The sequence below is a fragment of the Hippocampus guttulatus genome, chromosome 20 (genome assembly GCF_054856545.1).
Source record: "Hippocampus guttulatus isolate MCC_2025c chromosome 20, RoL_Hgut_1.0, whole genome shotgun sequence".
Classification (NCBI taxonomy): Eukaryota; Metazoa; Chordata; class Actinopteri; order Syngnathiformes; family Syngnathidae; genus Hippocampus; species Hippocampus guttulatus.
Genome location: NC_141280.1, coordinates 3,763,531 through 3,788,806, shown reverse-complemented (window position 1 = coordinate 3,788,806; position 25,276 = coordinate 3,763,531). Strand labels below are relative to the sequence as shown.

Below are 25,276 nucleotides of genomic sequence, written 5' to 3'. Positions count from 1 at the left end.
GTAAAGGCAACGGTGTGGTGCAAAATGTCCGCCAGGATTCAGCTGAAGTGGGGCCCCAAAACAACGGACACTGGGTGCACCTTTTATTGGATAAATATTTACAAATGATCAGTAATGATAAATTCACACAATAAAAACACGTGACACTTGTGCATATATTTATGGACCCGAGAAACACGCGAAAAGAACAAATATATTTGTGAATGGTCCGTGTCTCTTTTCGTCATTGGATGTTATGTTTGGACACAAATGGAAGAGCGGCTCCTCTCTTTTGGACACCGGCAGCATTTCTCATATTGGACAGGCGCCTGAAGACGATAAAGTGTGCGATGCAACGCCAGAAGCGAACACTCCATAAGAGATTCCAAGCGTCTCACCGTCTTTTTGAGCCTGTACACATCATAAGGCAAACCTATGAATACATGTAAAGATTTCGAATTTTTCGCAGCCGAATGGTAAAAGATATCGCGTGGTGATCAGGCGAACCGAGTTCGAGCCCCACCATGTGCTCCATTTATAAATTGGGCAAGAATCGAATCCGGTCTTCCCGGGTATCAAGTATTGTCATTATCCATTCGACCACGCTAAATCACCGAAATTTCTTTTCGGGTGGTAATATTAATAGATCTACATTCAACGGGACTGATAACAATAGATATATGTTATAGCCGTTGACGTCATTGCGGAAAGACAGTCCAGTGGTATATGACAGGGATTCTCCACTGGTAAGCTTAAGTTCGAGTCCCGGTGCCGTCCTTTGGCAAAGCCAACGTCATTTCGCTCGAATTTTTTTCACACATCATTCATTACATTCACTTCCCCTTTCAAATTAAAACTTTTTTCCTTTCCGGAAATGACGTCATTGGCGGAAACCTATTTAGGACGGGTCAAAGAGGCACTCATCCTTTCTCATCTTCGACAGCCTCAGCTCATCCTCCCACCGCTCCAGTTCTGCACGCCCGTCCTAGACGGAAAACTTTCAACAAGGTGAGTTTTTTTACTCTTTAATAACCTCTTAAAACACACCACTTTCGCTCCTTTTGAATGGAAAGCAGCACTTTCGATGTGCAGCAAAATGTTTGCTCGAGCATGAGCAATCAACGTCTCCTGCGACCTTACTTTGCAACAACCCCCCCCCCCCCCCCAACCTTCTAGGACTAAAGCGACGTTCGCGGAGAGGGTAAGTAGACAAAACTCCTTTCCAAATTCAGAATTAAACCGAACAAATGTGCATGCATGTGTGTTAATTGTGCCATTTCTGTTCACAGGTACAAATCTTCAAATGGACTAACACCAGACACTCACTGTGCGTCGTAATGTGGAATTTAAGTCCTGAACCGTTTGGAGCAAGCTCATCTAATTTGTCTCTTTTTCTATCCACAGGCTTTGCATCTGCTACAGAATGGCCAAATTGACTGCAACACGGTAGAACTGCCACATTTTAAGATACCGGCGTACGACAGACCAAATCCCGAACGTGTCAATTGTCATTTCTGTCTCCACAGGCTCACGTCGACCAGACGAGCCATAAAATGGCTGCCATCCTGTGGAGTTTTGGGCGTCGGCAGGTCTTTGACATGGCGACCAAATATCGGGGTACTGAGCCAGGCGCTTGGCAGGTTGAATATTTAAAAGTCCAGAACTTACGTTTCAGTGTCTTTCAGGCCACCGTGCTGTTGAAGAGGCGTCCAGCTCCGCTCTCCTCACAAGTGAAGCAAACTTTCATACACGTGTGACTACTCGTAATTCAATCGGCACGTGATTGACTAAATTTTGGGCACAGGTGTCAAAATCAGATGTGTAAAAAAAGGTTTGGCTTCAACCAAAGGAGCTTCTCCTCAACCAACTCCCGGGAAGCTCGTTGAGTTGGTGCACCTGTGGCTAAAATCAAACCGTGGTGGGGCTCTTAATTCTGGCCCTCTCACACTTATTCAAATGGTCAGGTTTGTTGTGCGGTCTCCGCAGATCTTGCTGATCTGATCATTTGAATCGGGTGCGTTGCACCAGGGAGAGAGGGAGGAAACTGTCAGCAGAGTGGCACCTGCTCAACATGTGTTTGTCCTGCTTTTGGCCACCAGATGGTGCTCAGGGACTTGATAGGCGTTGTGAAGCCGTCCCTCAACGTCTGGATCTGTTGCTTGCCGGCAGGCCCTCGGGAAACGGAGTCACGATTCACTTGATGTCACACACACAGACTGGTGACTGGAGCTTCACCCAAAAAGCACTGCATATTTTGTTTTCAAGCACTCACCTGCTTTTTCTTTGACTCTGCATGCAGTGCAGCTTCCAGTCAGTGTGCTGCCAGAGACCCTGCACCTGCTGGGCAAAGGGACAAATGCGACAAGCTGTAGCAGGTCCTCACTGCTGCTTCCATTTTAAACGTTGCCGTTGAAAGGTACGAAATAAGAGTGGTCTCTCGTTTGTGGTGTTGGCAGGTTTGACCACATTGGATGACTCACTGGACCAGGAGCAGCTTGGCCTGTTGGTGTTGACCACGCTCGACCAACTGTCGCAGCAAAAGGTTCCGGTTAATCAACACTTGAAAAGTTGAAAAATGAGGAGCAGAGTAAAACAGAACTGCGTTTGTTTGTAATTGGTGTCTACCGACCTGTACTTTGTCTTTCAGATGGAGTGCGATGAGGTGAATCGTAACTCTGCCCCATCCGCTGGTAAGGAGTCTCGGTTCAACAAGCCTGTTTTCATTATTCAGAGTAGCAGGAAGATTGTTCTTGGGTCCTCCGTGCCACAAGAGGGAGTAACCTGCTCACCGACGGGCACAGACCTGCAGGCAACACTTTTTGCTCTTCTTCCTGTTCTTCTCAAGGTGCTGAAGTCAAACTTTGGGCCAGCCTGAAAAGTAGGAGACATTTACACTTGTTCAATGCACCATCATGACTGGTTTTTTTTTTTTCCCTCCCCCAGGCAGTAGTAAACATGATTGGCTTCCTGCTCTCGAAAGCCCCAACAGTATCTCCCCGGTAAGTTTCATGCCCAACACATCTTTGTCTGCACAAGAAATTGACTTGCGTGTAACTCACGGATGCCTTTCCTCTCAGGTCAACACACCTGTATCACGTTCTTCTCAAGAGCCGACCACTTTGCCGCCCAGCAACAAGCAGCCATCCAACTTGCAACTTTTTCCTCTGCTGTGTGATTGTCTACTCTGCAAAAGAAATAAAGCTTGATTACAAAGAACACCTCAACTTTTAAACATCACCACAATCTAACTTTAAAAAAAAAACTTTAAAAAGTTTTGGGAAAAAATGAAAATTTGTTTTCATTTTTTCCCAAAACTTTTTAAAGTTTTTTTTGAAATTTTTTTTTCCAAAAAATTTTTTTCGAATTTTTTTTCCTGGCAGAAAAATCTGGGGAAGTGGGTGTGGCCTGGCTGGAATGATGGCTGATGATTCGCTGAGAGCTGGAAAAGTGGGTGTAGCATGACGATAACATGCTGTGATTGGTGGAAAGGGGGGAGTGATCATGCAAATTAGGTGTTCTCCGATTGGTGAATGCAAAAGGAGGCGCGCCCATGCAAATTTGGGGCAATCCGATCGGGCAAAAACTAGGAAGTGGGAGTGGTTATGCAAATCGCTCGCTTTTGATTGGTTATGCAAATTTATGCAAATGAGGGCCTCGCCATGATTGGTGGATTTCATATTGGGTGTGGTTTGGGCGAGCTTTGCAGAACTTTTTTCTAAGTCCCACTGGAGTTTTGAGGTGAGAGCTGCACTTCGGTCACACCCGACAGTCTTTTCACTGTTCCCATGGGTTTCACATGACCCAAAAGCTCGATTCCTGTAGTTTCGAGTCATGTGGTGACCCAAGGGAACAGTGAAAAGACTGTCTGATGTGACTGAAGCCCAAGTCTGAGCTCAAGACTTCAGTCTTTGGAAAGGCAAAGACTCGAATTCAAGTTGAACAATTTATTGTACAGAAAAGCGAACATGACAATGTAAAAGCATTTGACCAGTCAATCTTTGTGTGGGCCAGTTCACGTTGCACGCACACAAACACTGACAACAGGCCCGAGATGGGAGCATGTGCTTGACCAGCTCATGCCTGATGTCACTGACATCTCATGACACACCAAGGGGGACATGAGCACGTCCGACTTCTCTCACTGAGACAAAAACTAAGTGCCGTGTACTCCACAACAACATGATCACACTCTTCTGGTCAAGTTTTTAAATGACATTGAAGTGGGCCAAGTTAGTCATATGTATGTATATATTATATATATGGATACATACACATTTTTAAACTAACTTGGTCCACTTCAAAGTTTAAAAAACACATTCCAGAAGTGCTTGATGATGCTCGGGTTGTCAATGTGGAAGTGACACTGTTGTGCAGTACACGAAGCAGAAGTTTAAGTCGAGTGAGACACAGGCGGGCGCACTCACCTCCACCTTATGGCGCAACGTGACATCAGCTCTTCAAGCACACCACACAGCTCAGTACTCACACATGTACCTTCCGCATGTCCTCTGAGTCTGCCGGCTGCCCCTTTGGCCCAGTAATCTGACTAATCAGGCAGAAAAACAAAACAAAAGTGGAAAGTCACACACTGTCGTCCATAAAAAGTTGTTTCTTTGTTTCTTTTAATTTGAGTCATTATTTGTAAAGTGGCAGACCTTTACTTTAAACCCGTCCATTTCCAAACGTGCCCGCACTCGCAATGCATCTGTTTGAGTGACTTGTAGCTCTCTCCCCACACTTAAAGTATAATGAGTAACCTCCTTTCGAAAAACAAGTGAACAAAGTCACGGGTGCATTTATGTGAGCAATCATTTGGTTCTTAGACATGGAGCTTTATCTCCACTTGACTACTTTGACGCAAAGTATACACATTTTTTCAGTTGTTAAAAATCCTGACTTTTTGACCCGACCAATGACAACACCAACATATTTGGTGGTATTCTAACCAGATTGCTGACCGGGCACAAACACATCGCCGACTTCAACGGCCAAGACCTTGCAGGCGCGTGAGACAACACTATGGCGACGTCTTCAAGTTCAAGTTTCGTTTTATTGTTATTGCATAAAAACACAAAGAATTGGCACATGCCCCCCCCCCCCCTCCACATAAAAAAACACAACAGCTTTCATGCACCAGAGGCACCTGATTGTCAACATCCATGTTATCTTAGGAAAATGGGCGTGCTGGCTAACGACCCACATTTGTTGGTATTGTTTGAACATAGCGAGCGAGCTTCCAGTGACGGAGCAAGCAACAATGAACAAACTTAGAGAGCCCAAGTGTCGTAATCATCCTCCTAAATTGTGTGACTACATACATTTACATGTAAACGCCTAATAGAGTTTAAAAATGTTGAAAATACTCACAGACAACACAGCTGGTGGTCACCGGAAAGGGACATGTGTGGCTTCTTCTCGTCTTCAAGGTTTTTGGCGGATTCCATCTCCTTGGTGCATATCGCCACCTACTGTCCAGGAGATCGTCTGTTCCGTCCAAAGCGGTGAGTTCGAAGAGTGAATAGTCTGTCGCCTTGGCAAAGTTTGCGATGATCTTGTGAGGACGCGTGCGTAGCTGCGGATGGACGAGCCGAGGCTGGCAAAGGTGAGAACAAATGATTGCCTCCTGTGGCTCGATGTGTATAACGTCAGTTCAAGGAAAAAATACTTAAAACTGAACACGGAAACTCACAGGAAAGAAATTGTATTCCATCAAAAAACGTGGTTTGGACACAGACAGAAAATTGTCACGAGACAGTACTACTGTCTCGTGACAATTTTCAAGCACCCGTGTTTGAACCACGTTACTACTGTGACAGTAGTATTACTACCGTTACTACTGTGACAGTAGTAACGTGGTTCAAACACGGGGTTGCTTTTGCGGCCACGAAGAGGTTTACCATTCGACCACAGCTTCACGTCGGACTCTATTACTGTATATGCGAAACCTGAAGGAAACTTGTCCTGCAAAAAAAACAAACGACTAAACAAACGATTGCAATTGGTCGAATTAAGGGGAAAAATGACAATATTTGGGCTTCTTAAGATATCCTTTATTTGTCCCGCAATGGGGAAACTACGTCTTATTTCTTGAGACGCAGTTCGATTCTTGCATTGTTCCACTTTGGTTTGTAAACGGAATACAGAACGAGAATCAAACCCTGTTTGCATGAACCCCAAGCGATGTCTTATACCACTCTACCAAACGAGTTGTGGTGAAGTCACCATTTAGTCAGACCATATTTCTGTATTCAAACTAAGCTGTCATGGAATAGAACTGGGGAGATGGGTGACATACCTCGTGGTCACGTACACCCCTCCATCCCCACCATTGTTTCCTACTGTTAATTTCATGATGTCGTCCATAGGGAGAGACTATTTGCCAAGTCAGCTTGGTTTGAAATTGAAAATGAACATAACAAAGGGTTAGTGTCGTTTGTTACTTTGCTTTATTGGCGATCGTGAATAAAGTGCTGAACAAAACACAAAATGAAAATCAACCTATTAGTAAACTTTTCCTTCTGTTCTTTTCTAATGGTTTCAGCTGTCCATGTATTCATAAACATCTCCACACCTAACCCAGTCCCTCGACAAAGCAGCAAGTCTTTGATTTTTGTCCTGTTTTTATTTCTAGAAATGAGCATTTGTTCCGTAGGTGTTAATTTCACAGTCAGAACAATACACACTTATTTGAGCAAAACAAACAAAAAAAAAACCATCTGCGGAATCGGCATGATTATTAAGGGGAAAAAAAAGAATTGTAGATTTGCGCAAATGACAGAAGATGCAAAAGCAACAGACATTTCAACATGTCCTCATTGGGAGTCTGAATAACGTGTGGCCAAAAGAAATGGAAAAAAATGAGAGAAAGTAAGGGGGGGGGGGGGGGGAACAGCACTAGCCCACGTTTCTTCATGACTCTACCTTACTGTCCACATCTACATGATTCTGCATATGCCCGGGAACTTCCTGCAGATAAGACAACACTCGTGTCATTCATAACAATGAATAGGGTGATGACCATTACCACTGGAATGTTAAATTACCTCCTTGACTGCCTGCTGTGTGGAAAAAAACCCGCTGCATCCTCTCCAGCGACAGTTGACCACCTCCAGATTAGGATTGGTGTGGTCTCTGACAAGGTGTTGGACCAGGTGCTCCGCCATGCCGAAAATCAGACTGCAATTTTGCCACTGCCATGAATACACACACACACACACACACATATAAAAAAATCAACACGAGAATCAGATGTTTTTTTAAAAAAAGTGTATTGTACTTATGAGCACAATTGTGAGAGAGAGGGTTACGCGGTTAATTTTCCTGGCCACCTTTTTGATATTGTCACTGTTCAATAAAAAGCATGTACCTACAAATTTGGACCGTTTGTCTTTTTGTCCAATAGGCAAATAAATTACTGTATTTCTTATTGTGTTTTCTGGTACTTTGCAAAATATGTTCCTTTTAAGATTTAAAATAGTATGACACAATCATCCAAAGTCCAAAAGAAGTTTAAGATGCTAAAGGGGAGGTTCTTACCCAGCAACGATAATTCTTCATCAGGTTCAGTTTCACAGCTTGAACGCTTCCATCATAACAACCCGTGTAGATCTGTATCCAATGAGTGAGATGAAGTGAACCAATGTCAAACCCGTGACAATCTTTCAATTCCACTTACCACGCTCTTGTGAACGGCCATGCACATCACCATATCACTGTGACCACCGTACACTTGCAACCGGTCGTGCGTCTACAAAGCAACACACACAGATCATGCAAAACTACGTATTCGTTTTAGTAACGCATACTTCATCGAATGCTTTTGCACATGGACTGATTAAATGCAAGGTGGAAAAACAGTGAAACGCAATGACAATGAACACATTAAGGAAGGTGCTGCTGTTGGCCACAACTCACGCAGACACTCGCGCGCTGATGTCACAGCCCATCCCATCAGGTCCCGGGGTAAAAATGTATGGTCACACTAGTCTACACCCCGTGATGAATAACGGTTCACTCTAAACAAAATTTGAAATAATACATCTTTCCTACCTGGAGTTCGTAAACTCGAATCAGCTTGTCCAGAGAGCTGGTCACCATCACTTTCCCCAAGATGACAATTGACGTGACAGCGTGGCTGTGACCCTTGTAGATGCGTATTAACTCACCCGTCTAACATGGACAGAAAACACGAACGGCGGCAGGATCACTCGTGTGTCACCAACCTTTCTGAAACTGAGAGCTACTTCTTGCCGAGTGATTAATCGGGAAAAGCTACGAGCGAGATACGTATTTCTGAAAATGACAAATTTGCTGTCATTACCATAAATAATATGGTGTTACTATTAATAATTGATGACATCCATTTACGTAAAGACATCATTAAACAATAAGAATAGTAGCAATACTAATAATTAATGATTAAAAAACACATTTTCACACGCCACTTATCTGTAACACTTACATGGATGTTGTGAGCATGAACAGACGTGTCACTGGAGCCGCTGAAAACCAAGTCATTCACCACCTGGGAGAGCCCAAACACGAGTAAACCAAGTCATGTCGTCCAAAAAGTCAGCGTTGGTAAGGCTCCAGTTACCCATGAGCCAAATGAGTACACACACCATAGAAATCGGATGGATTGATCATGATCGGTGAGCTGTCCCCTCACCTTCATACAGAGAACAGTCTTGGTGTGGCCTTCCAGTGAGCGTAGCAGCAAACCGCTCTTGGCGTCTCGTACGCTGATGGTGCTGTCGTAGGAACCGACCAGCAGTACCCGACGGGCGCCCTCCTGCGACGTGTCCAGGCAGCTTACTCCTCGGGGGCCGTGGCATTCGAACACATCCAGCGGTTTCAAGGTCTAGATTGAGCAAGTTGGAAAAGTGCTAAATAGAGATACAAAAGTTGCTCAATTGACAAAACGGGGAGGACCGGCTCCATTCTATATGGAAGCTGCTTAAAATATGGATTTAAAAGAAAGGAAAAAAATCGCAGTGAAAAAAAATGGTTTCGGAATAGTTTACCTTTAAATCATAGGTGGCCACTGACCCATTGGCAAGGCCAAGAAACACAGTGTTCCAAGCCATGTGCAAACACAGCACTCTGTCAGGGAACAAGATGCTCTCCAGACATTTTTTCGACTGGTCAGCAAGGTGGGGGGTGAGGGGAAGCAATCAAGTTTTGGTCATTTTGAAAGAGGTGTTGATTTGCACGGAACGGGCCTCTCCTCAAGTTTTGTACCTTTATGCTGTAGATGCGAAGAGTCTTGTCACTGGAGCCGGTGTAGAGTCTGGCGGGCTTTGGAGAGGAGGAGACCAGCAGACAGTTGACTTTGTTGGTGTGGCCCTCAAATACCGTTTGGCATTCACGGTTCTGTAGGAGAGAAAGTTTAGTGTAGCCTAATGACAGTACTTACCACAAGCCAACATAAAACATTGAAATATGAATTTGTTTTCTTTACATGAGATTAAAATCTCTTCTAAAGGCCAATTTAAAGCTGTTCCCTTTTTACAGTACTATTGCTTGTTGTGACAATATCTATCGAGGAAATGACTGCTGGTGTACCGCCAGATTGTAAGCTCGCGCCGTGTTGTCCGCGGAGCACGTGTACAAGACGCCGTCGTGGACTTGCAGACCATGAATGGCGCCCGTGTGGTTCCGGAAGGCTCCCAAGGCGGGCTCCATCTCCTCCTCTCCAATCACCGCAACAGGCTCTGAAATTAGATTCCATAGGGCAAGATAAAAGGGCCCGTTACAAAAAGAAACCTTTCGAATTGTGTTGAGAAAAGTACAGTATTTATTTCGGCATTATTGTAGGTCCGTAGAGAAGAGAGAAAGGTCAAACCGTCGTATGTTTCATTTTCTTATCTTACACTCAAAAAGACATTCAAAGGTAATTGAATCTTGTGTTCAACACAACACCGATTGGATGAAAGTTGCTGTCAAAAGTTACAAAAAAAAAAAAGGAAAAAGAAAGAGATACGGCACCCACCTGGTGGTGAAACTTCGCTTTCCGACACATCAGTTTTCCTTAGCAAAGGTAAAGAGGACATTTTAAAACGGAATAGTTCGGCAACAATATATCGATTTGAAAATGGCAAGCTCACATCTTAAAAGGATTGGGCTGATGAGTCTGCACACTTGAAGACCTGCACTCCACTCGAAGAGATTCCGCACGCGCCTCTTGTGCACCTGGCACCTTTGAAGGCATTTCAGGTGAGTCCTCACTCTCAGAGTCATCAAGGTTGATGATCACCGTTTTGGGCTCCAGCACCTCCAAGTCAGCCTTCTCATCGCCTTTGTTTTTAATGACCAATGTGTTTTTATCTCCTTTAAAGAGCGGCATCACCTCATTTCCTTGGGCAGATTCCGAGGAGAGAGGCTGTTCCACCTTTTCTTCCTTTGTATCAATAATGGCAATTTCCTCTTTTACAAAGCTTTCAGCTTGCGCCTTCCTTACTTGCTCCTGCTGCGCGCAGGGCGAAGTGGCTCGACTGAGTGGATTTGGATCCTCCGCGATGGTTTGTTTGGTCGGAGCCACTGAGGGAGAAGCCGCAGCGAGCAGCGAGGGGGGAGGCGAGTACACGGTTTGGATCTGGGGACTCGGCTGTCTCGAGACGGGCGAGATCGCCGCTTCTTGCTTGATCGTCGTCATGGTGGGTGTTACAGCGGGCGAAGGGTGAGGCTGGCTGACGGAAGGTGTCGAGGCGGAGGTCTGGTGGGCGTTGGTGGAAGGGACAAGGTTGGGAAGGGAAGACACGGAGGACGGACTCAGACCAATGCCGTCTGGAGAGGCAGCCGCCGAAATTGTGGCGACCCGCTCCGCATTCGAGCTTCCGGAATACACTTCTGGAAAAGACCAAACTGATTTTTAATCTTTTGAAGGTGTTGTGTTATTTTTATGCAGGCCCGTGTTGTGTGCTTCTTCAAATCATTTTGTTGAACCACGGTTCAAAAGCAACATCTGATTTTCACATGCTAGCTTCCATTACGTTTTTATGTAGGATTACTTTTGTGTGACCACTGCGGGCTTTTCTTTCTAGAACAGAAGAGTGCCAACAATTTTGCTCGCACGAGTAATTGAACGTGCTACCTAGCACGAGGGCATCAAGACAAAAAGTGCGAAAACTATGCCCGATTCGCCTATCAAGTCTGAAAGCACGTTACCTTGCATGCTCTGCAGTATCTCAATGCGTTTGGCTCTCAGACTGTCCACCTCTGCGGTGCACTTCCAAAAAAATAAAAATAAAATTTAAACGAGAAAGAAGCACAGGCATTGCAAACTTTCCTCTCATGGCACTATTTCGTAAGGAGACACATTTCAATGCCGCTGGTGTACCTGCTGCCTTAACAACGTAAGCCTTTGTACTTCAGTGTAGGCTGCCTGTAAGGAATTGCGGGCGAGGACCAGAGACTTATCCACATCCTGCAGCGATTGACTCAACTCTTCTTCCCTGAGTGACACCGCCAAAAGCTTGTCCATTGGGGCCTGGTCTATCACGAAAAGGAAAAGAGAGATGTCTCAGGAGGCTAGGAATGGGAGCAGCCGGGTTACCAATAGCTGCGGTGCGTGATTGAAATATTAGGTTTACCATTGTTCAATTTAAATTTCCTCTTCTTTCCAACTGCCTCCGTATCAGGGACTCCGCTATCCTACAGAAACAAACGGGCATTTTCTTCAATGAGCAGTGTTGCCTCCAAAGTAGAACACCGCAAAAGGGTGGGCCTTGAATGCATCCTTCGCCATAAACAGGCTACAATCTAAAAATAAGCTCACTTGTAAATGTTGGTGTTTCCTCTTAATGGAGCCACTATTCTCTCGCTCAAGTTCCACCTTTGCTGGCGTTGCCGCTGTCGCTGTTGGGCCACAGCATTTGTCCAATGTCAAAGATGCTCCCTCATCAGTCGCTCCTGTCGTTGACGGGGTCCCACTGCGAGGCGCCTGCTCTGCCGTGTCGTGGGTAGCAGGAAGAGGTGTTGAAGTGAGACAAGATGGCGGAGGAGCAGGAGGAGGAGGAGGCGGAGGAGTAAGGGGCATGTTTGCATTGGAGAACGACTCCCAGTGGAAGCCTTCCGAGAGCATCAGGTCTTCGTTGACACCCATATCAAACGTAGTTTTGTTTTGTAGAGAGCTCACCATATCGATTCCAAACCTGGAAGCACACGCGTGACGGTTAGGAAAGACAGCATGACCATGAAGCTTTCACGTGGATGTGAAAAAAAATTGAAACATTTTCATAATTAATCTGAATATTTTCCCCCATCAATATTGCAATCTAATTTGCGTTTATTTTTTTTCAAGGTCTTATTCCCAAGTATTTTTGAATTGTAATACAAAAGTGTGTGTATTTTTATTCAATGTGCGGACTGTACTGTACGTTGACGTCTTTTTTTGCCGCCATCACAATTCGAAAATGACATTCTATTACAGCATAAAGCCTGTCCGTGTTTACACTAAACCTTTAGGCTTTTGTTAGGAAGTATAAATATGTCAGGATAAGACCACAAGAACATCTGAAATGCATTTGGAGTTAATTGGAGGACCTGGAAACAATGTCAGGAGTTATGCTGACTCCCATTTACCATGGGTTTGAATATAATAGGTTAATTCAACTAAGATTTGGCGTTTTTTTATTTACAATTGAGCTGGACAGATTATAGGTCACACTCATGGCGGCAAAAGGTTTTGAAATGCTTAATCCAGCAGGTCCCAGGTGCTGATGAAGCTCTCACCTTGGCGTCGCTTCTTTCCTCTTCGCTTCATTGAACATCTGCCTCCAGCTTTGCTTCGACCTGACTCCGGTTAAAGGGGTAGCCTGAGGCGGCAGCTTTGGGGTAAGTTTTGGCGTTATCCTTCTCAGACAATCCTCTCCTGACCTTTGACCGGCCGCTGCTTTGTGAGCGATCCGAACCTTCTGCGTGGAGCCGAGCTGCGGACTGGATGGGATGCCGGCTGAGGGTTGGGGGTCATTATGATCTTCAGCCGCGTCGCTCTTCCATGTGGCGGTTTTGCCAACTTTTTTGACACCGGCCGGGGTGGCGTCGCTGCCCTGCGCCGCTGCGTTCTTTTCGAGGGCCTCCAAGGAGGAACAAAGCTGAGACAGGCGCGCTTCTACCTCGGCGCTTTGCTTTCGGGCTTCACGATCCGCCCTACATGGCTCCCGCACACCCAGCGCCCGTCTAATTTCCCTCAGCATGGTGGTGACGTCCATATCTTGGGTGAGAACAGGCCTAGGCTGCGAGTTAGAGGCAGCCACGCTTTGCTTTGGTTCCGATGATGTGCAAGGCTCATCCGGGTTGAAGATGACACTTCCTCTAATAGGGAGGTGATCACTAGTAAATTCCGTCAGGTCCTCACGCTGGTATTTGTAATCGCTATAATGGTCTCTCCTCAAGGACCACGAGGAATGCTGCGATGCGCCGTATGTTTGACTGCTGTGTTGGGAGCTGCTTCTTTTGGCGGGGAGGTATTGATCCGCAAGCTGTTTGTTACCCTTGTTTTGGATGACGGCAGTGTGGTTGGGTTTCTGCTGGGCCCCCATCATCTGCTGTTTGAATGTATTCGGAGAGGCGTTTTGACGCATCACTGGCTGCTGTCCACTTGCTCGCTTTTGCTCAGCCTTCTTCTGGCCAGCCTCGTTCTTGGCTTTAAGCTGTCTTCGTTTTTTTTTAAGCTTTTGTGACTCTTTCTTCCTGCGAAAAAACACAAAACAGAGAAATTAATTGGGAGTAGTTAAAGTAAAAAGCGAAAAAGCGAACCAGTTGAAATCTTACTTCTCCTTCTTTAGATTTTTGTTTCTCTGGAGAATACCCTTGATCGTCTCCTTGTTGAGAATCTTGTGAATGGAAACAGGCTTCACATTTTTAAAATTCAGGCTCTTTAAATTGATGTGATGTTGAGCGGCGGCGATGTGCTGGGCGTACTGTTCAAGATCCATTGAGTACACCTGACACGCTTGGCAATCGTGACACGGGATACTGTGGGGAAAAAAAGATACCCATGGAATGAAGGAGAACCTCAATTTTTATCCAATCCTCAAGCTTTAAAAATGTTGTAAACATATCAAATGTTAAGAAAAGCATGCAAGTATTATCATTTCTCTGTTAGATACTACCCAGAGAAAACCCACACAAGCATACAAACTCCACACAGAGCTGTGTTTTGGACCCTGAATATCACAACAGTGAGGCAGAAGAAGTACCATAATTTACTCCAAAATGTTACCTACGGGAACAGTACTGAGTCCAGCTCTCTGTGATGCTCCATACTATGCATGTGCTCGTGTATTTTCTACAAGTGACACACACAGACACAAGTCACTTGCAATAGCAGTATAAAACTATATAATATCATCTTAAAATAAACTGAAAATTGATACTTACATGTTTCAAAAGCATTTCTCTACACAAAATGCAGAAATTACTTTTTGGCCTCTTTTTGCTTTTCTTCGGCTGGAACGGGTTGCCCGTGGTATGAGCAGGTACAAACATTGCCATGTCTGCAAAATAAATAATAAAGAAGAATAAAAGAAACAGGTGGGCCGTGCATTTGGTACCTGGTACCTAGACTTAATCCCAATCCAATTAGAGAAACCACCAGTACTATAGATAAACTCAATACAAAACAACATTCATCTGATTGCAAGGCAAAACCATGAAACGGTTAACTAATTTACACCACACATACAAGAAGTGCTTATTATTAAATGTATTGTGTTGCAGATGCCAACAGGAATATTATGATAGTTGAATATGTCTGTAATAAACTTCGCTTTGACCAACCAAATAGGGGATTGACAAATGCTGACATTATTGTGGGCCAGGTAGTCGGCCCCGTGAGGCCAATTTCAAATCGGTTTGGTTGAAGAAACAGTCGCAATGCTAAGTGGGCAAATTTACATCGGCCAGCACGACTGATTCTGAAGGCCTTTGGGAGATTAGATTGACTAATAGCCTCGTAGGGAAAATATGTATACATTTTCATGGAGCAAATATGATCATTTATATTGTAAATGTCAACCGTGGTACTGTATTCATTTGATTTCAACACGTCTCGCACGCATGGAGGCCTGAAATTGGTTGAGCATATTGACTGACAGAAAGAGGAGTGAGGAGATTGAGAAATGCCGCTACAAAGCAACAACCAACAAAGCTCATTGTGACTAATTATTAGCAAAAACAAACTAACAGAAAAAAAAGCTTTAATGCGTCTGTCTCAACAGACGACATACGTCGAAGTGTATGTGTTCGGTTGACATAAACGGCTACACGTACATGCAGCAACAGTAGACACTCAAACGATTACACTTACCGAAATATTTTATCTAATATAAAAATGTCAATAGAAGATGTAAATTTTACATGAAGGTTCACATGCTCATAAACTCGCATCGCGATGAAGCCGCCATGTTCGATGACGTAGCTCTCTCCCGCCCTTGGACAAAACGTCACATATTTCTTCCACATTAAAACAAAACAAAAAAACTTTTAAATAAATACACGTGAAAATGACTTAATTAAAATGTTAGATTTGACATTTTTAAACAATCTAGCGCGTTGACTAGTCTACTTTTTTGTTTTGTTTTTCTGGCAAGGATAAACAATCCGGAAATTTCAATCCGAAAAGTACATTTCTAATGGTGACTTACTTCCGGTTTCAAGTATAATGCTATGCTAAGATATCAAGCGGTGTTTACGGAAGACGCACTTTGATTAAAACATTAAATGACAGTCTTTTCTCAGACTGCACATTAGACATCATCCTTTTTTTAAATAAGTGAAAATGTGCAACGGCTGTGTGCAAAAAGAATACCCCGACCGGGTACGTTTAAATTCTGATTTTGTCATTAGTAACTGAACAATTTGGGATTAGTAATGGACACTCACATCTTGATTCTGATGTTTATAATAATACCGTACTTAAAACGTTTTCTTTTTTTCTCTGCTCAGGGAAGCACTTGTCTCGAGAATGGCTCCTATCTTATGAACTACCTGGGCTGTGCCAAATGTCATCACAGGGACTTTGTGTTGATCTGTAATAAAGACACAGAGGATGATGATGGAGAGGAGATTGTCACTTACGACCGTAAATTGTTGTGATAAATTTAATGCATTGTTCCTTTTATCCCATTGTAGTTTTTAATCTCCTTCCCTTGATACTTTGCTACCACCATCTTGTAAAGTAATGCTCACATATCTATAAACAATTAGAAGCTCTCATATTAAATATCTAAAAATGTTACCTTTATAATCCTCTCGCTATTAAAAATAAACATTGTTTTTCTTCTAGATGTTTGTAAAAACTGTGACCACGTCATCGCCAGGCACGAATATACATTCTCTGTTGTTGATGAATATCAGGTAAGTGGGAAAACCATCAAAATTACTTAGTGAAATTTTCTTTGTTCTGTGAGACCATTAGGTTCATGAGCAGCACCCAGTATTGATGAAAATCTACATTGCAGCGACAAACAAAACACACTTAATAGTTTTGGTCTCTACATGCATGTGCCTTTACACACACCCTGCAAGGGCACCATGTGACGTCTGCTAATCTGCATGCGAGTGTTTGGGTGTGAGCTGTGGCTGACAACAGCTTCTCCCAACATTCACTAAACGGCTGAAAAATATGTCAATGGTTGTTGCTCTCCCTTCCTGCAATAACAAGCATGTTGGTTAGTTATATTACTATATTGTCCAGAGACGTGAATGCAAGTTTGGATGGGTGTGTAGGCTGCAACTCACCCGTGACCCAAATGAGGACAACTATAAGAGGAAAAGTACTGATTTTACTGTGTTGGAATTTGCACTGCATCATGTTTAGTAGCATTTTATTGTAGAGTTACTTTCTGCGTTCCTTTCAAGGTAAATTGTTGGTTGCTGAGCTTGTTTTTGGTCGCTCTCATTTGTGTGCATTCATATTGTATCATTCAGGAGTACACAATGCTTTGCATGCTGTGCGGAAAGGCGGAGGACTCCATCAGTGTGTTGCCAGAGGACCCCCGACAGACTGCCTCACTCTTCTAGACCTCATAATACAACTACAATTCTCGATACAGCAGATTGACAAAAGACTCTGACTGGATTGGCATGAACAGGGTCACTTCAAGGTTATGTTCATTTGGATAAACAGTTTCTTATAAATTTTTTAACTTGAGTGCGATTGCCAACCAGTTCAGGCTGTACCCCACTTATCGCCCGAAGACAGCCGGGATAGCCCACGACACTTGTGAGGATAATCGGCTCGGATAATAGATGGATGGATATTCCTGTATGTAACTATATACCAGCCTATAATGTCTTTTGACCATTGCACTGTAAATGAACGTTCAGACATTCATGAATTTACAAAAATATTCACTTATGTACTATGTCTCATTTGAAATAAAATATTGACTTATGGACAAGGTGTCATTTGCCAACTATTTTGGCCTATGTGTGTAATGGCATCAGAACAAATTTTAAAAAAATAAATTGCCAATTTGTTTGGCATTATTATCAAGTGCTTGTTTCCTCTAATAAACTCATTGAGTGATAATTACTTTGGGTACTTCAAACTGACTTGGACAGTCAATAACACTTTTTTGGCTTGTGAACATGTATTTTCATGATCAAATGCAGCTTGGTAAAAATACAGTTATATATGCTGATGACAAATGAATAAAAACAAAACTATAATGACTCGTGCATTTACAAGACTGAAGAATGAGTGTGCGCATAAATACATTCTAATATGCTGATGCAGAACTATTTGTGGTTACTATTAAGCGGAGGTTTTCCAGCTGAACGGCACATTCCCTGGCTTTGCAGCTGGATGTTTACTGACCTTGTAGCAACTGGTTACCACTTTAGCAGTGGTTCATTTGGTTTTTCTAATGGGCAGATATGGCATGTCAAACATTCAAGCACATTTAGAAGAATAATAGACTTACAGATGTAGAATGCATGACAAGGTTATGGTGAGACAAAAACAACATTGCTGTTTTACCTGTTAAGCAACGCTACTCTGGAAACTACAAAGCCAAACGCACAAGTACTTTTTCCCCCCCTAGCACTACACTTTAGAGACATACATTTTTGATGTATCTTCGACTGTATGGATGTACTTGCACATGATGGGAAGTTCCTCAAAAGGCTACACATGGACAAAACTGACATGCTGCTGGCTTTAGGGTTGGAACCAGTGTGCAAAATTATACCTGGTGACAATTTGGTTGGCTCTACAGATGAAGGTAACCGAGACAGATTTGTGAAATTAGATGGTGTTCAATGTGGCAATTTAAAAGATTGCAAACAAAACTGCCAAATCTTGCAAGGGTATCCTGGTCAAAATAAAAAAATGCTTCCTGACACAACCTACCCAAATCTCATTTAGTAAGTAAACGTGCTTCACTGATGGACATGAAAGTGATTCATTTGTCCCATAAGAATACATGAGAAAGTGTTCAAAATTGAACAGGAAGTCCACCCAAACTAATTGTGATCGCATCTACTCTCCCGACGATGTGAAACATGAGTGTAGGATCATTTCAAACATTTGCCATGAAAAGGGTAATGGGTCAGTTTGAATTTTGCACCCCGGTTGCAACCGGTTTCATCAAACATCCCTGAAGTGTCTGCACAAAATCACTCCAGCGTTTCAAGGTATTGTTCATGGATCAATTTGAGCTAATGTAGCAAATAAATAGATACACACCTTTTTTTCTTACATTACATACAGTACCCATTCCCTTGAGCACATACTGTATTTACACATGCCGATCGGTCTTTTCTGTTAATCACCGTTTCAGTTTCCTTGAGCCTTTGCTCTCCTTGATCAAACCTTTTCCTATAGAGCGCGGGGCCAACGGAGTCTGCCCGGATGACTTGGCTTGCAAGGGGCCGTGTCGAGGGGCGGGAGGAGGAGGTGGCGCAGATGAGCCGGAGCGGCTGCGTCCCACAGGCGGTGCCTTGCCGTCGCGGGGCTCCTGGCGGGACGGCGAGCAACTCAGCGAGCGCTGCAGGACGGAGGAGCCGCAAGGGCGGGGTGGAGGCGGGCTGACCAGCTGGCCGCTGCGGTTCTGCGCCAACTGGTTCACACTGGACAAGGATTCCGCGTCGCTGGTGCTGCTGGCGCGCACTCGCAAACGCCGCCGCCTCCAAAGAGAGAAGACCATATAAATACATTTTTAAAATATAGCCTTGCATTTCTGGAATATGAATTAAGCAGCAAAATCCATTGTGCATTGTGTCACACCTGTGGTCGGCACATGGGCCTGCAGACGGTTTCCCGGGAGGCGGGTGAGGCACGAGTCTGCCGCTGAGCTGCTCGGGAACAAAGGTGGCGCTCATGGGTCGTGGGATCTTACTTTTACTGCCTGACGAAGAGGACAGAGAAAGAGGGTCTTCCCCTCCGCAGTCCGATCTGGAGCCTCGCTCCGAGGAGAGGCGTTCCCGCGGGAGAGTGACCTGCAGGTTTTCGCAGGAAAGTGATGGAGAAGGGGAGTGGGTGGGGGAGCCGGGGACAGGGCTGCTCCAGCGGTTTCTCCTGTCCCGGTGCAGGTTTCTGCCCGGAGAGTCCGGGGGAGTGCAAGGGTCTCGTATTGGGATGCGGCTCAGTTTGGGCGAGCAGGGAGAGTCTTTGGGCCTTAAAGAAGCGAGGAGCGAACAGATCGCTTGAGCCTGCTGGTTCAGCTCCGATGAGCAGTCAGGTAGACCAGAATCACTCTCGGGGTCTTTTGTGAAGAGAGCGGTTGAACCTTTTAGTGGGCTCGACGACGGGGCCAAATCCGTCTTCTTGCCATCTTTTAGGATTTGTCCGGGGGGTTCATCGGATTTGCTGGACGGGGCTTCAAGAGGTATGGTGTCACTCCTTTCGAGCACAGGAGACTGCGGTGTGCAGCTGGAAGACTGAAAACAACTTTGTGATTAGGGGCATGAATGAAAGGATTACGCAGAAGAAACAGCAACAGTACCAATTGAATAAGAACAGGAAGAACTCCAAATATTGATGGAAAAATAGGAGGCTGCCAAATGGCAAGCAATGGCTTTCGTGCTCTATGTTCGCATCGAGCCGCTCGTAGTGACGTGGCACTAAAGCAGCAGTCTTGTATTTCTTTGTACTCGCTTTATTTTGAAGTAAAAGAGGAAGCCGAGTTAAAATTTTTCTTTTGCACATTTTTGGATAGCAATAAAATTTGTTTTCATCACAAGTGCAAGGCGATGGCATTATCAAGTATTGAGGATACTCCAATGTGAGTCCAAGCAATTTTAGAAATTATGCTTGCATTCTTTCTGAAAAGTGGTCTGAAAAATAATTGGGGGGAGGGGTGTTTGATCTTGCCTACCTGATCCATGTGGGGTCGTCCCATGACGACCGAGGGCATTTGTCCCAGCATCCCTGGCAGCCTCCTGTGGCCAAGTAACCACGACCCAACAGAACACTGTGACACAACAGCACTGGCTGCTCCAACGGGGCCTTCCTGCGGCGGGTGGTTCTCGTTGTCGACGGCGTTCGTCGTGGCTGTTTTGTCCTCGCGCTGGGCTTCAGTTGAAGGCTTGATGGCTTGCTCCAGCTCCAGTACCACCCACTCCTGGGAGTCTCCCTCTTGCACCACAGGACTGATATTGACTGCGACAAAACCGCTGCTGACCGCACCTTCCTCCGGGTCAGCTGTACCCGCGCCGGAATGATCGTCGGACAAGACTTTCTCCCCGATGTGAGAAAGGACAGGAGGCGTTTTGACCCGACTAAAATAAAAAAAAAAACAATTAAGCAATGAGAGCCTGTGTTACGCCATAGTGTATGTGCTTCTCTATACTGTAATCACAGATTTTCACGTGGGACTGGAACGCATCTGCTTCCATAAATGAGGGTTCAAATTATAGGACAATAGTATGATATATTTGAAGCACGAACCAGGACTCAAGGAAGCGCTCAAGAGTAGGCTTGGGTTCAGGTGCAAGTCTCCTTTCAAACGCCAAACTCTGACTCTGACGCATCTTCCGGAGGAGTGGCACAGCTCGGTCCAAGTACAGCGTCTCGGATCGTACTCGCCTTGGAGAACTCTGCGCGGAGCCAGCAGGGCTTTGGTTGCCCTGGTTCTGACTATGCTCTTCCTCAGTCACCACCTGAAAAATAAATAAGTAACCCCTAAAATGAGGTCCTTGCAACACATGCGAGGACATCAATCAACCAACCAGCGCACAACTGACCTTCCTGATCACTGGCTCGACATGCTTCTGGGTTTGAATGCGGTCCATTTCATCCCATATGGCTCTCGCGGGAACGGACGCGGGGGGGATAGGGGGACAGTTGTCGGCGTCGCTGAAGCGCTCTCCGAGCATGAGGACATCCTCTGTGTTCTCCCTCTGCAATTCGACCGGCAGCACTGAGGCATTGGCCATGCTTTAGAAAGAGAGAGCAAGAGAGGACAAGACGGAGAGGGAAGGTCACTCTCGAGAGAAAAAAACCCTTCCAGTTCTACAGTGGGAAAGAGGTGAAGGAATAACAACAGCATGACTGCGCATGCATATGTGTACCCCAAGTGAGCTGGCGTGAGGCGGGTGAGCTCCTGGCCGGTCGGTGGCGCTGCAGCTGCGGTCAGCATGTCCTCCGAGTCGCATTTCTCCCAGTCGTAGGGATCATTGTGCAGCACATTGTGGCTTTTCATAGAGCTGTCAAACAATGACATCAGCAGCTGTCACGGGGGAAAGGAGGGGTACATACGAGTCAGCATTTTGGCAGTCGAGAGAGAACCAAACATGATAATGCAAACGTGAGCTCATGGCCAACCTCATAGTCGGGTTTGGTATAGTAGTCCAGGCTGAGGATGTGATCCAGGAATGCGCTAAACTCAGATGGTAAGTGATTAAGCATGAGCTGGTGGTCGTATGCTTCTTTGAGATTTCCGACTTGTTCCTGTTGGAGAGGAGGATTCAAATACAATTGAGACACATAGAGGCGACGCACGCTTTTACAAAGATAATAATGTTCAATTTTTCAACAGGGTACCTAATGCGTTGGCAGGTGAACATTCGTATTGTACGTTAACAGTTGTGTACCTTGTCTTTAAATTTCCTCCATGGGAGTTGACCAGACATGAATTCAACCAACATGTAGAAAAGGGACCATAGATCGTCATGACGACCAATTTCCTGCAGAGTCAGAAAAAAAAAATCACGAGTTTGCAGTCTTAAACCTTTCTAAATTTTTTGAGGCTTCCCTCTGCGGTGAACATCCCCTAGACCAGTTTCTACCTCCTTGGTGGAGGTAACGAAAGATAACACACGGGGGGAAATGTCTAGTCACCTTATTTTTATGAGTATTGATTGAAGCATATCGCACAGTTCCTCTGAAGCCAGCCACAGACCGAGGCTAGAAAAAAAAAGTTGTTCCAAGCACATTTGAGACTCCTTTATGCATTGAAAACCTTTTTAATCGTAGAGATTTTAGTTTGACAGATGGACTCGCAAATCAGTTCTGAGGGTACTTACAGGACGGAGTTCCTGGTTGGAGGTCATGTACTGTCGGGCCAAACCAAAGTCCAGCATGTAGCAGCACCTGCAAGTACTTGCTAGTCTTCCCATTGCAAAGTTAGCCTGTGAATGACATAAAAGAAAGTTCAAGGGACTATAAATAGTGAAATTTGGAATATGAAAATATGAAAATACAGTAAACGACTTCAGGTAGCTGTTGTCTTACTGGTTTAATGTCGCGGTGCAGGAAGCCCACTGAATGGATGCTTTCAATGCCCTGTAAAATCTGCTTGCCGAGCCTCAAAGTCGTCGAGACTGAGAACGTACCGCGGGCCCTGCTTCTCCGCAGATCGGCCAAGTTCCTCCCCTTTGGACAATTACAACATAGAGGCGTGATAACATTCATTAGTCCTGTTTTGAAACACAAGTACAGCGGAATTAAAACAGTATTTTTGAACAGACTGTGCGGAACCTGTCGGGCACACCACTGTACAGGAAACCAGGTTTTGCATCGAAAGTGAAGGTCAAACGCAAGAATATTTCGAATTGTTTTCCAAGCATTTGAAGCACTTTACAACTTTGTAAATGTTTGATTATAGAGTGCACTTTATACCAAAACGCAAGCACTCTTCGAACACAATGTTAATATTAAAGCCTTGCGTAACTCATGGGAACCTTGTGAAGAGCCTACCTGGAGTTCCATCACCACATAGTTGAAGCGTTCGTTTCGGCCAGCGCTGACAAAGCGACACACGTTATCTTTGCCTGTTGAAAAATAATAATAAAATAAAATGTGATTGATTCCTCGACACTGGATCTACAAGCACTGAAAGCAGATTTTTGTTTGCGCGGCAAAGTGTCACTCACCCTGTAGCTTCCTCAACACGACCGCCTCCGTCCTCTGCACCGGTTTGGGGTGTGTGGCAGACTCCACCTTCATGGCAACGGTGGCCTGGCTCAGTAGGTCCAGGACCTCGTAGACCTCCCCGAAGCCACCTCCGCCAATCTTTCTGACCTGAGGAGCAGTTTTTAAGTAGTACATAATAATAAAATAAGAAAACGAGCAAATAAAGGTAAATCAGTGTCTTCTTTTACCGTGAGATGAAATAATCTAACAAACAAAGCAATGTCAGTAAAAAAACAAACAAAATATTTGTGACATCCTGTTCACATTACCAGTTGAAAATTACTGCTCTAAGTGTATCTTATGCTTAAATAAGAACGGTCACCTCTAGTTAGCTCTAAAGTGTATCTTATGCTTAAATAAATAGTAAGGGGTACCTCTAGTTAGCTCTTACCACTCTCCATCTGTCCCTGACCACATCTGCCGTTGACAGGATGTCTGTATGCTCTCCACTCATGGTGAGTGCTCTCTGCTGCAGTCAGAAGCTGACATCAGTGGCACCAACCCATCACTGCAAACAATCAATTCACTCCTTAAACCACACTAGTTGACACCGGCAGTGGTGATAGGTAAGGTTATACACTGCACATACCTTCATGTCTTTAATCTGTGTATTTTAAAGTGGGATTTCGGAGACTTTAAATTGATTGTGCATGACATTCAAATCGGGAGCTAGCCAGTGGTTAGCAGCTAGCTTTAGCTGATTTTAACTGCAGCCTAAAGCATAATGATAAGAACAGTGGATAGGTATGGTTAGTAAAAAAATAGATAGGTATGAGAGAGCTGCAAGGCAGAAAATAAACGAGGCGGTGCTCAATGCCAGCTAGCATGTTTACTCCACGGTGGCTAAGCAGCGAGCCCCCGCGATCTCGTCCCCGCGTTACCTCGTTCGGTTGCACCGGTGGGACTCCGGGATAGAGCCTCCATGGTCCCCTTCTCGACGTCCACGTCATTCCTACGGTTCCTTTATCGTGCTGATGAAGGGACGGCGATGGGGGGCATTGTCGAAAACGTGAGCTGAGCTAGCCAGCTGATAATGGCCACAGCCACCGCTTACAGGGGTAACGGTGACGTCATAAAAGCTCCTGAATGAGCCGCAGAATCACCATGGCAACCATCTCCCCCGCCCCACCTACAGGACAACACAATCACGTCGGCTTTTTTTCCTCACAAACTGAATTTGCACAAACAGTCAGGCTAAACAGCCTAAACAATTGGTGGGTATTCATGCTGAATAATTGTAAACGTTATGCAGTATTCATGACAACGTCCAAATGTTACAAAAACAAAATTAATTGAAGAGGCATGTTCGGTTTTGTAACCAGCATTCCCCAATTCCTTTACGCACACAATCTACATTTTAAACCTCTCATAACACGCCACCAAATAAAAATTTCACAAAAAGTTGATATTGAAATTTGCTTGTCACCATCTGTAACTGACATCAATTGGATCAATCTATAGGTGTATTATTTGTAGTAAATAACATTTATGAATTTCTTGGAAATATATTTCCAACAAATGAAGTGAAGATGGATATTTTTACAACTGCCCACCTGACTTATACTGTCAAATATTTTTTAAAATAATATTTATTTGCATTGTTTCTCCTCATTGAAACCATCATGTGATACACAAACACAAGGAGGGAGGAAACATTTGTTCTCGAGGACCACATTTGATTTTCATGAACTACATATGTGATAAGCACACACTTAAACAAAAATTAAACATGCCCAGGTTTCAATTCTAATTCTAACACATTTCAATACCTGTATTCATACGTTTTGTGCGATTTTTGAGGTTTAAAATTGGTGACTTGACTCAATAGAGTTTGGGAAACGCTGCAATGACCGAAATATTGACGCGGCTCCGTCCGCCTCGGGCTAAGTGGTGTAACAAAACGATCGTACGAGGATGCAATGGGCGGGGCTAAGG

The 25,276-nt window shown here is 44.5% G+C and overlaps 5 protein-coding genes across 14 annotated transcripts; 2 read left to right on the top strand and 3 right to left on the bottom strand.

Annotated features, from left to right (window-relative positions):
* Positions 1 to 70: 70 nt before the first annotated feature.
* On the bottom strand, positions 71 to 5,553 carry LOC147187581 (uncharacterized). 8 transcript variants are annotated; one of them, XM_086099980.1, is made up of 9 exons: positions 5,347 to 5,545; positions 4,466 to 4,525; positions 3,067 to 3,163; positions 2,783 to 2,850; positions 2,609 to 2,693; positions 2,460 to 2,506; positions 2,252 to 2,319; positions 2,042 to 2,175; positions 71 to 390 (listed from the first exon to the last, which is right to left on the bottom strand). In XM_086099980.1, exons 1-9 carry the CDS (start codon positions 5,421 to 5,423, stop codon positions 292 to 294), a joined length of 735 nt encoding a protein of 244 aa, XP_085956106.1. In that variant the 5' UTR covers positions 5,424 to 5,545; the 3' UTR covers positions 71 to 291. The 8 variants fall into 8 exon arrangements, 5 of the variants coding, with proteins under 5 accessions (XP_085956106.1, XP_085956109.1, XP_085956107.1 ...); XM_086099983.1 differs by having other exon boundaries at positions 2,042 to 2,151; positions 5,347 to 5,534; XM_086099981.1 differs by having other exon boundaries at positions 2,252 to 2,316; positions 5,347 to 5,534.
* On the top strand, positions 854 to 3,195 carry LOC147187582 (uncharacterized). Its single transcript, XM_086099986.1, has 9 exons — positions 854 to 987; positions 1,156 to 1,180; positions 1,269 to 1,306; positions 1,384 to 1,425; positions 1,506 to 1,619; positions 2,079 to 2,198; positions 2,279 to 2,354; positions 2,436 to 2,521; positions 2,627 to 3,195. The coding sequence occupies exons 1-6, from the start codon at positions 854 to 856 to the stop codon at positions 2,095 to 2,097; spliced, it is 372 nt and encodes a 123-aa protein (XP_085956112.1). The 3' UTR covers positions 2,098 to 2,198; positions 2,279 to 2,354; positions 2,436 to 2,521; positions 2,627 to 3,195.
* Positions 5,554 to 6,581: 1,028 nt separating the features above from the next.
* Positions 6,582 to 15,401, bottom strand: LOC147187580 (zinc finger protein 106-like). Of its 2 annotated transcripts, none has more exons than XM_086100973.1 (21): positions 15,290 to 15,401; positions 14,362 to 14,477; positions 14,208 to 14,269; positions 13,753 to 13,956; positions 12,712 to 13,671; positions 11,756 to 12,131; positions 11,571 to 11,631; positions 11,318 to 11,472; positions 11,146 to 11,206; positions 10,086 to 10,827; positions 9,971 to 10,008; positions 9,544 to 9,692; positions 9,220 to 9,351; positions 9,003 to 9,119; positions 8,648 to 8,839; positions 8,441 to 8,503; positions 8,029 to 8,148; positions 7,655 to 7,726; positions 7,516 to 7,587; positions 7,023 to 7,169; positions 6,582 to 6,945 (listed from the first exon to the last, which is right to left on the bottom strand). In XM_086100973.1, exons 2-21 carry the CDS (start codon positions 14,473 to 14,475, stop codon positions 6,889 to 6,891), a joined length of 3,894 nt encoding a protein of 1,297 aa, XP_085957099.1. In that variant the 5' UTR covers positions 14,476 to 14,477; positions 15,290 to 15,401; the 3' UTR covers positions 6,582 to 6,888. The 2 variants fall into 2 exon arrangements, with proteins under 2 accessions (XP_085957099.1, XP_085957100.1); XM_086100974.1 differs by having other exon boundaries at positions 10,086 to 10,824.
* Positions 15,402 to 15,627: 226 nt separating this feature from the next.
* churc1 (churchill domain containing 1) lies at positions 15,628 to 17,391 on the top strand. The gene is made up of 4 exons (XM_086100631.1): positions 15,628 to 15,799; positions 15,928 to 16,063; positions 16,268 to 16,338; positions 16,912 to 17,391. Exons 1-4 carry the CDS (start codon positions 15,761 to 15,763, stop codon positions 17,002 to 17,004), a joined length of 339 nt encoding a protein of 112 aa, XP_085956757.1. The 5' UTR covers positions 15,628 to 15,760; the 3' UTR covers positions 17,005 to 17,391.
* On the bottom strand, positions 16,792 to 24,402 carry ttbk2b (tau tubulin kinase 2b). 2 transcript variants are annotated; one of them, XM_086100629.1, is made up of 16 exons: positions 24,223 to 24,402; positions 23,931 to 24,055; positions 23,733 to 23,849; positions 23,302 to 23,449; positions 23,126 to 23,199; positions 22,661 to 22,801; positions 22,453 to 22,557; positions 22,268 to 22,333; positions 22,021 to 22,113; positions 21,752 to 21,877; positions 21,499 to 21,656; positions 21,172 to 21,364; positions 20,876 to 21,087; positions 20,304 to 20,706; positions 19,214 to 19,866; positions 16,792 to 19,113 (listed from the first exon to the last, which is right to left on the bottom strand). In XM_086100629.1, exons 3-16 carry the CDS (start codon positions 23,793 to 23,795, stop codon positions 18,756 to 18,758), a joined length of 2,793 nt encoding a protein of 930 aa, XP_085956755.1. In that variant the 5' UTR covers positions 23,796 to 23,849; positions 23,931 to 24,055; positions 24,223 to 24,402; the 3' UTR covers positions 16,792 to 18,755. The 2 variants fall into 2 exon arrangements, with proteins under 2 accessions (XP_085956755.1, XP_085956756.1); XM_086100630.1 differs by lacking the exon at positions 23,931 to 24,055.
* Positions 24,403 to 25,276: the final 874 nt, after the last annotated feature.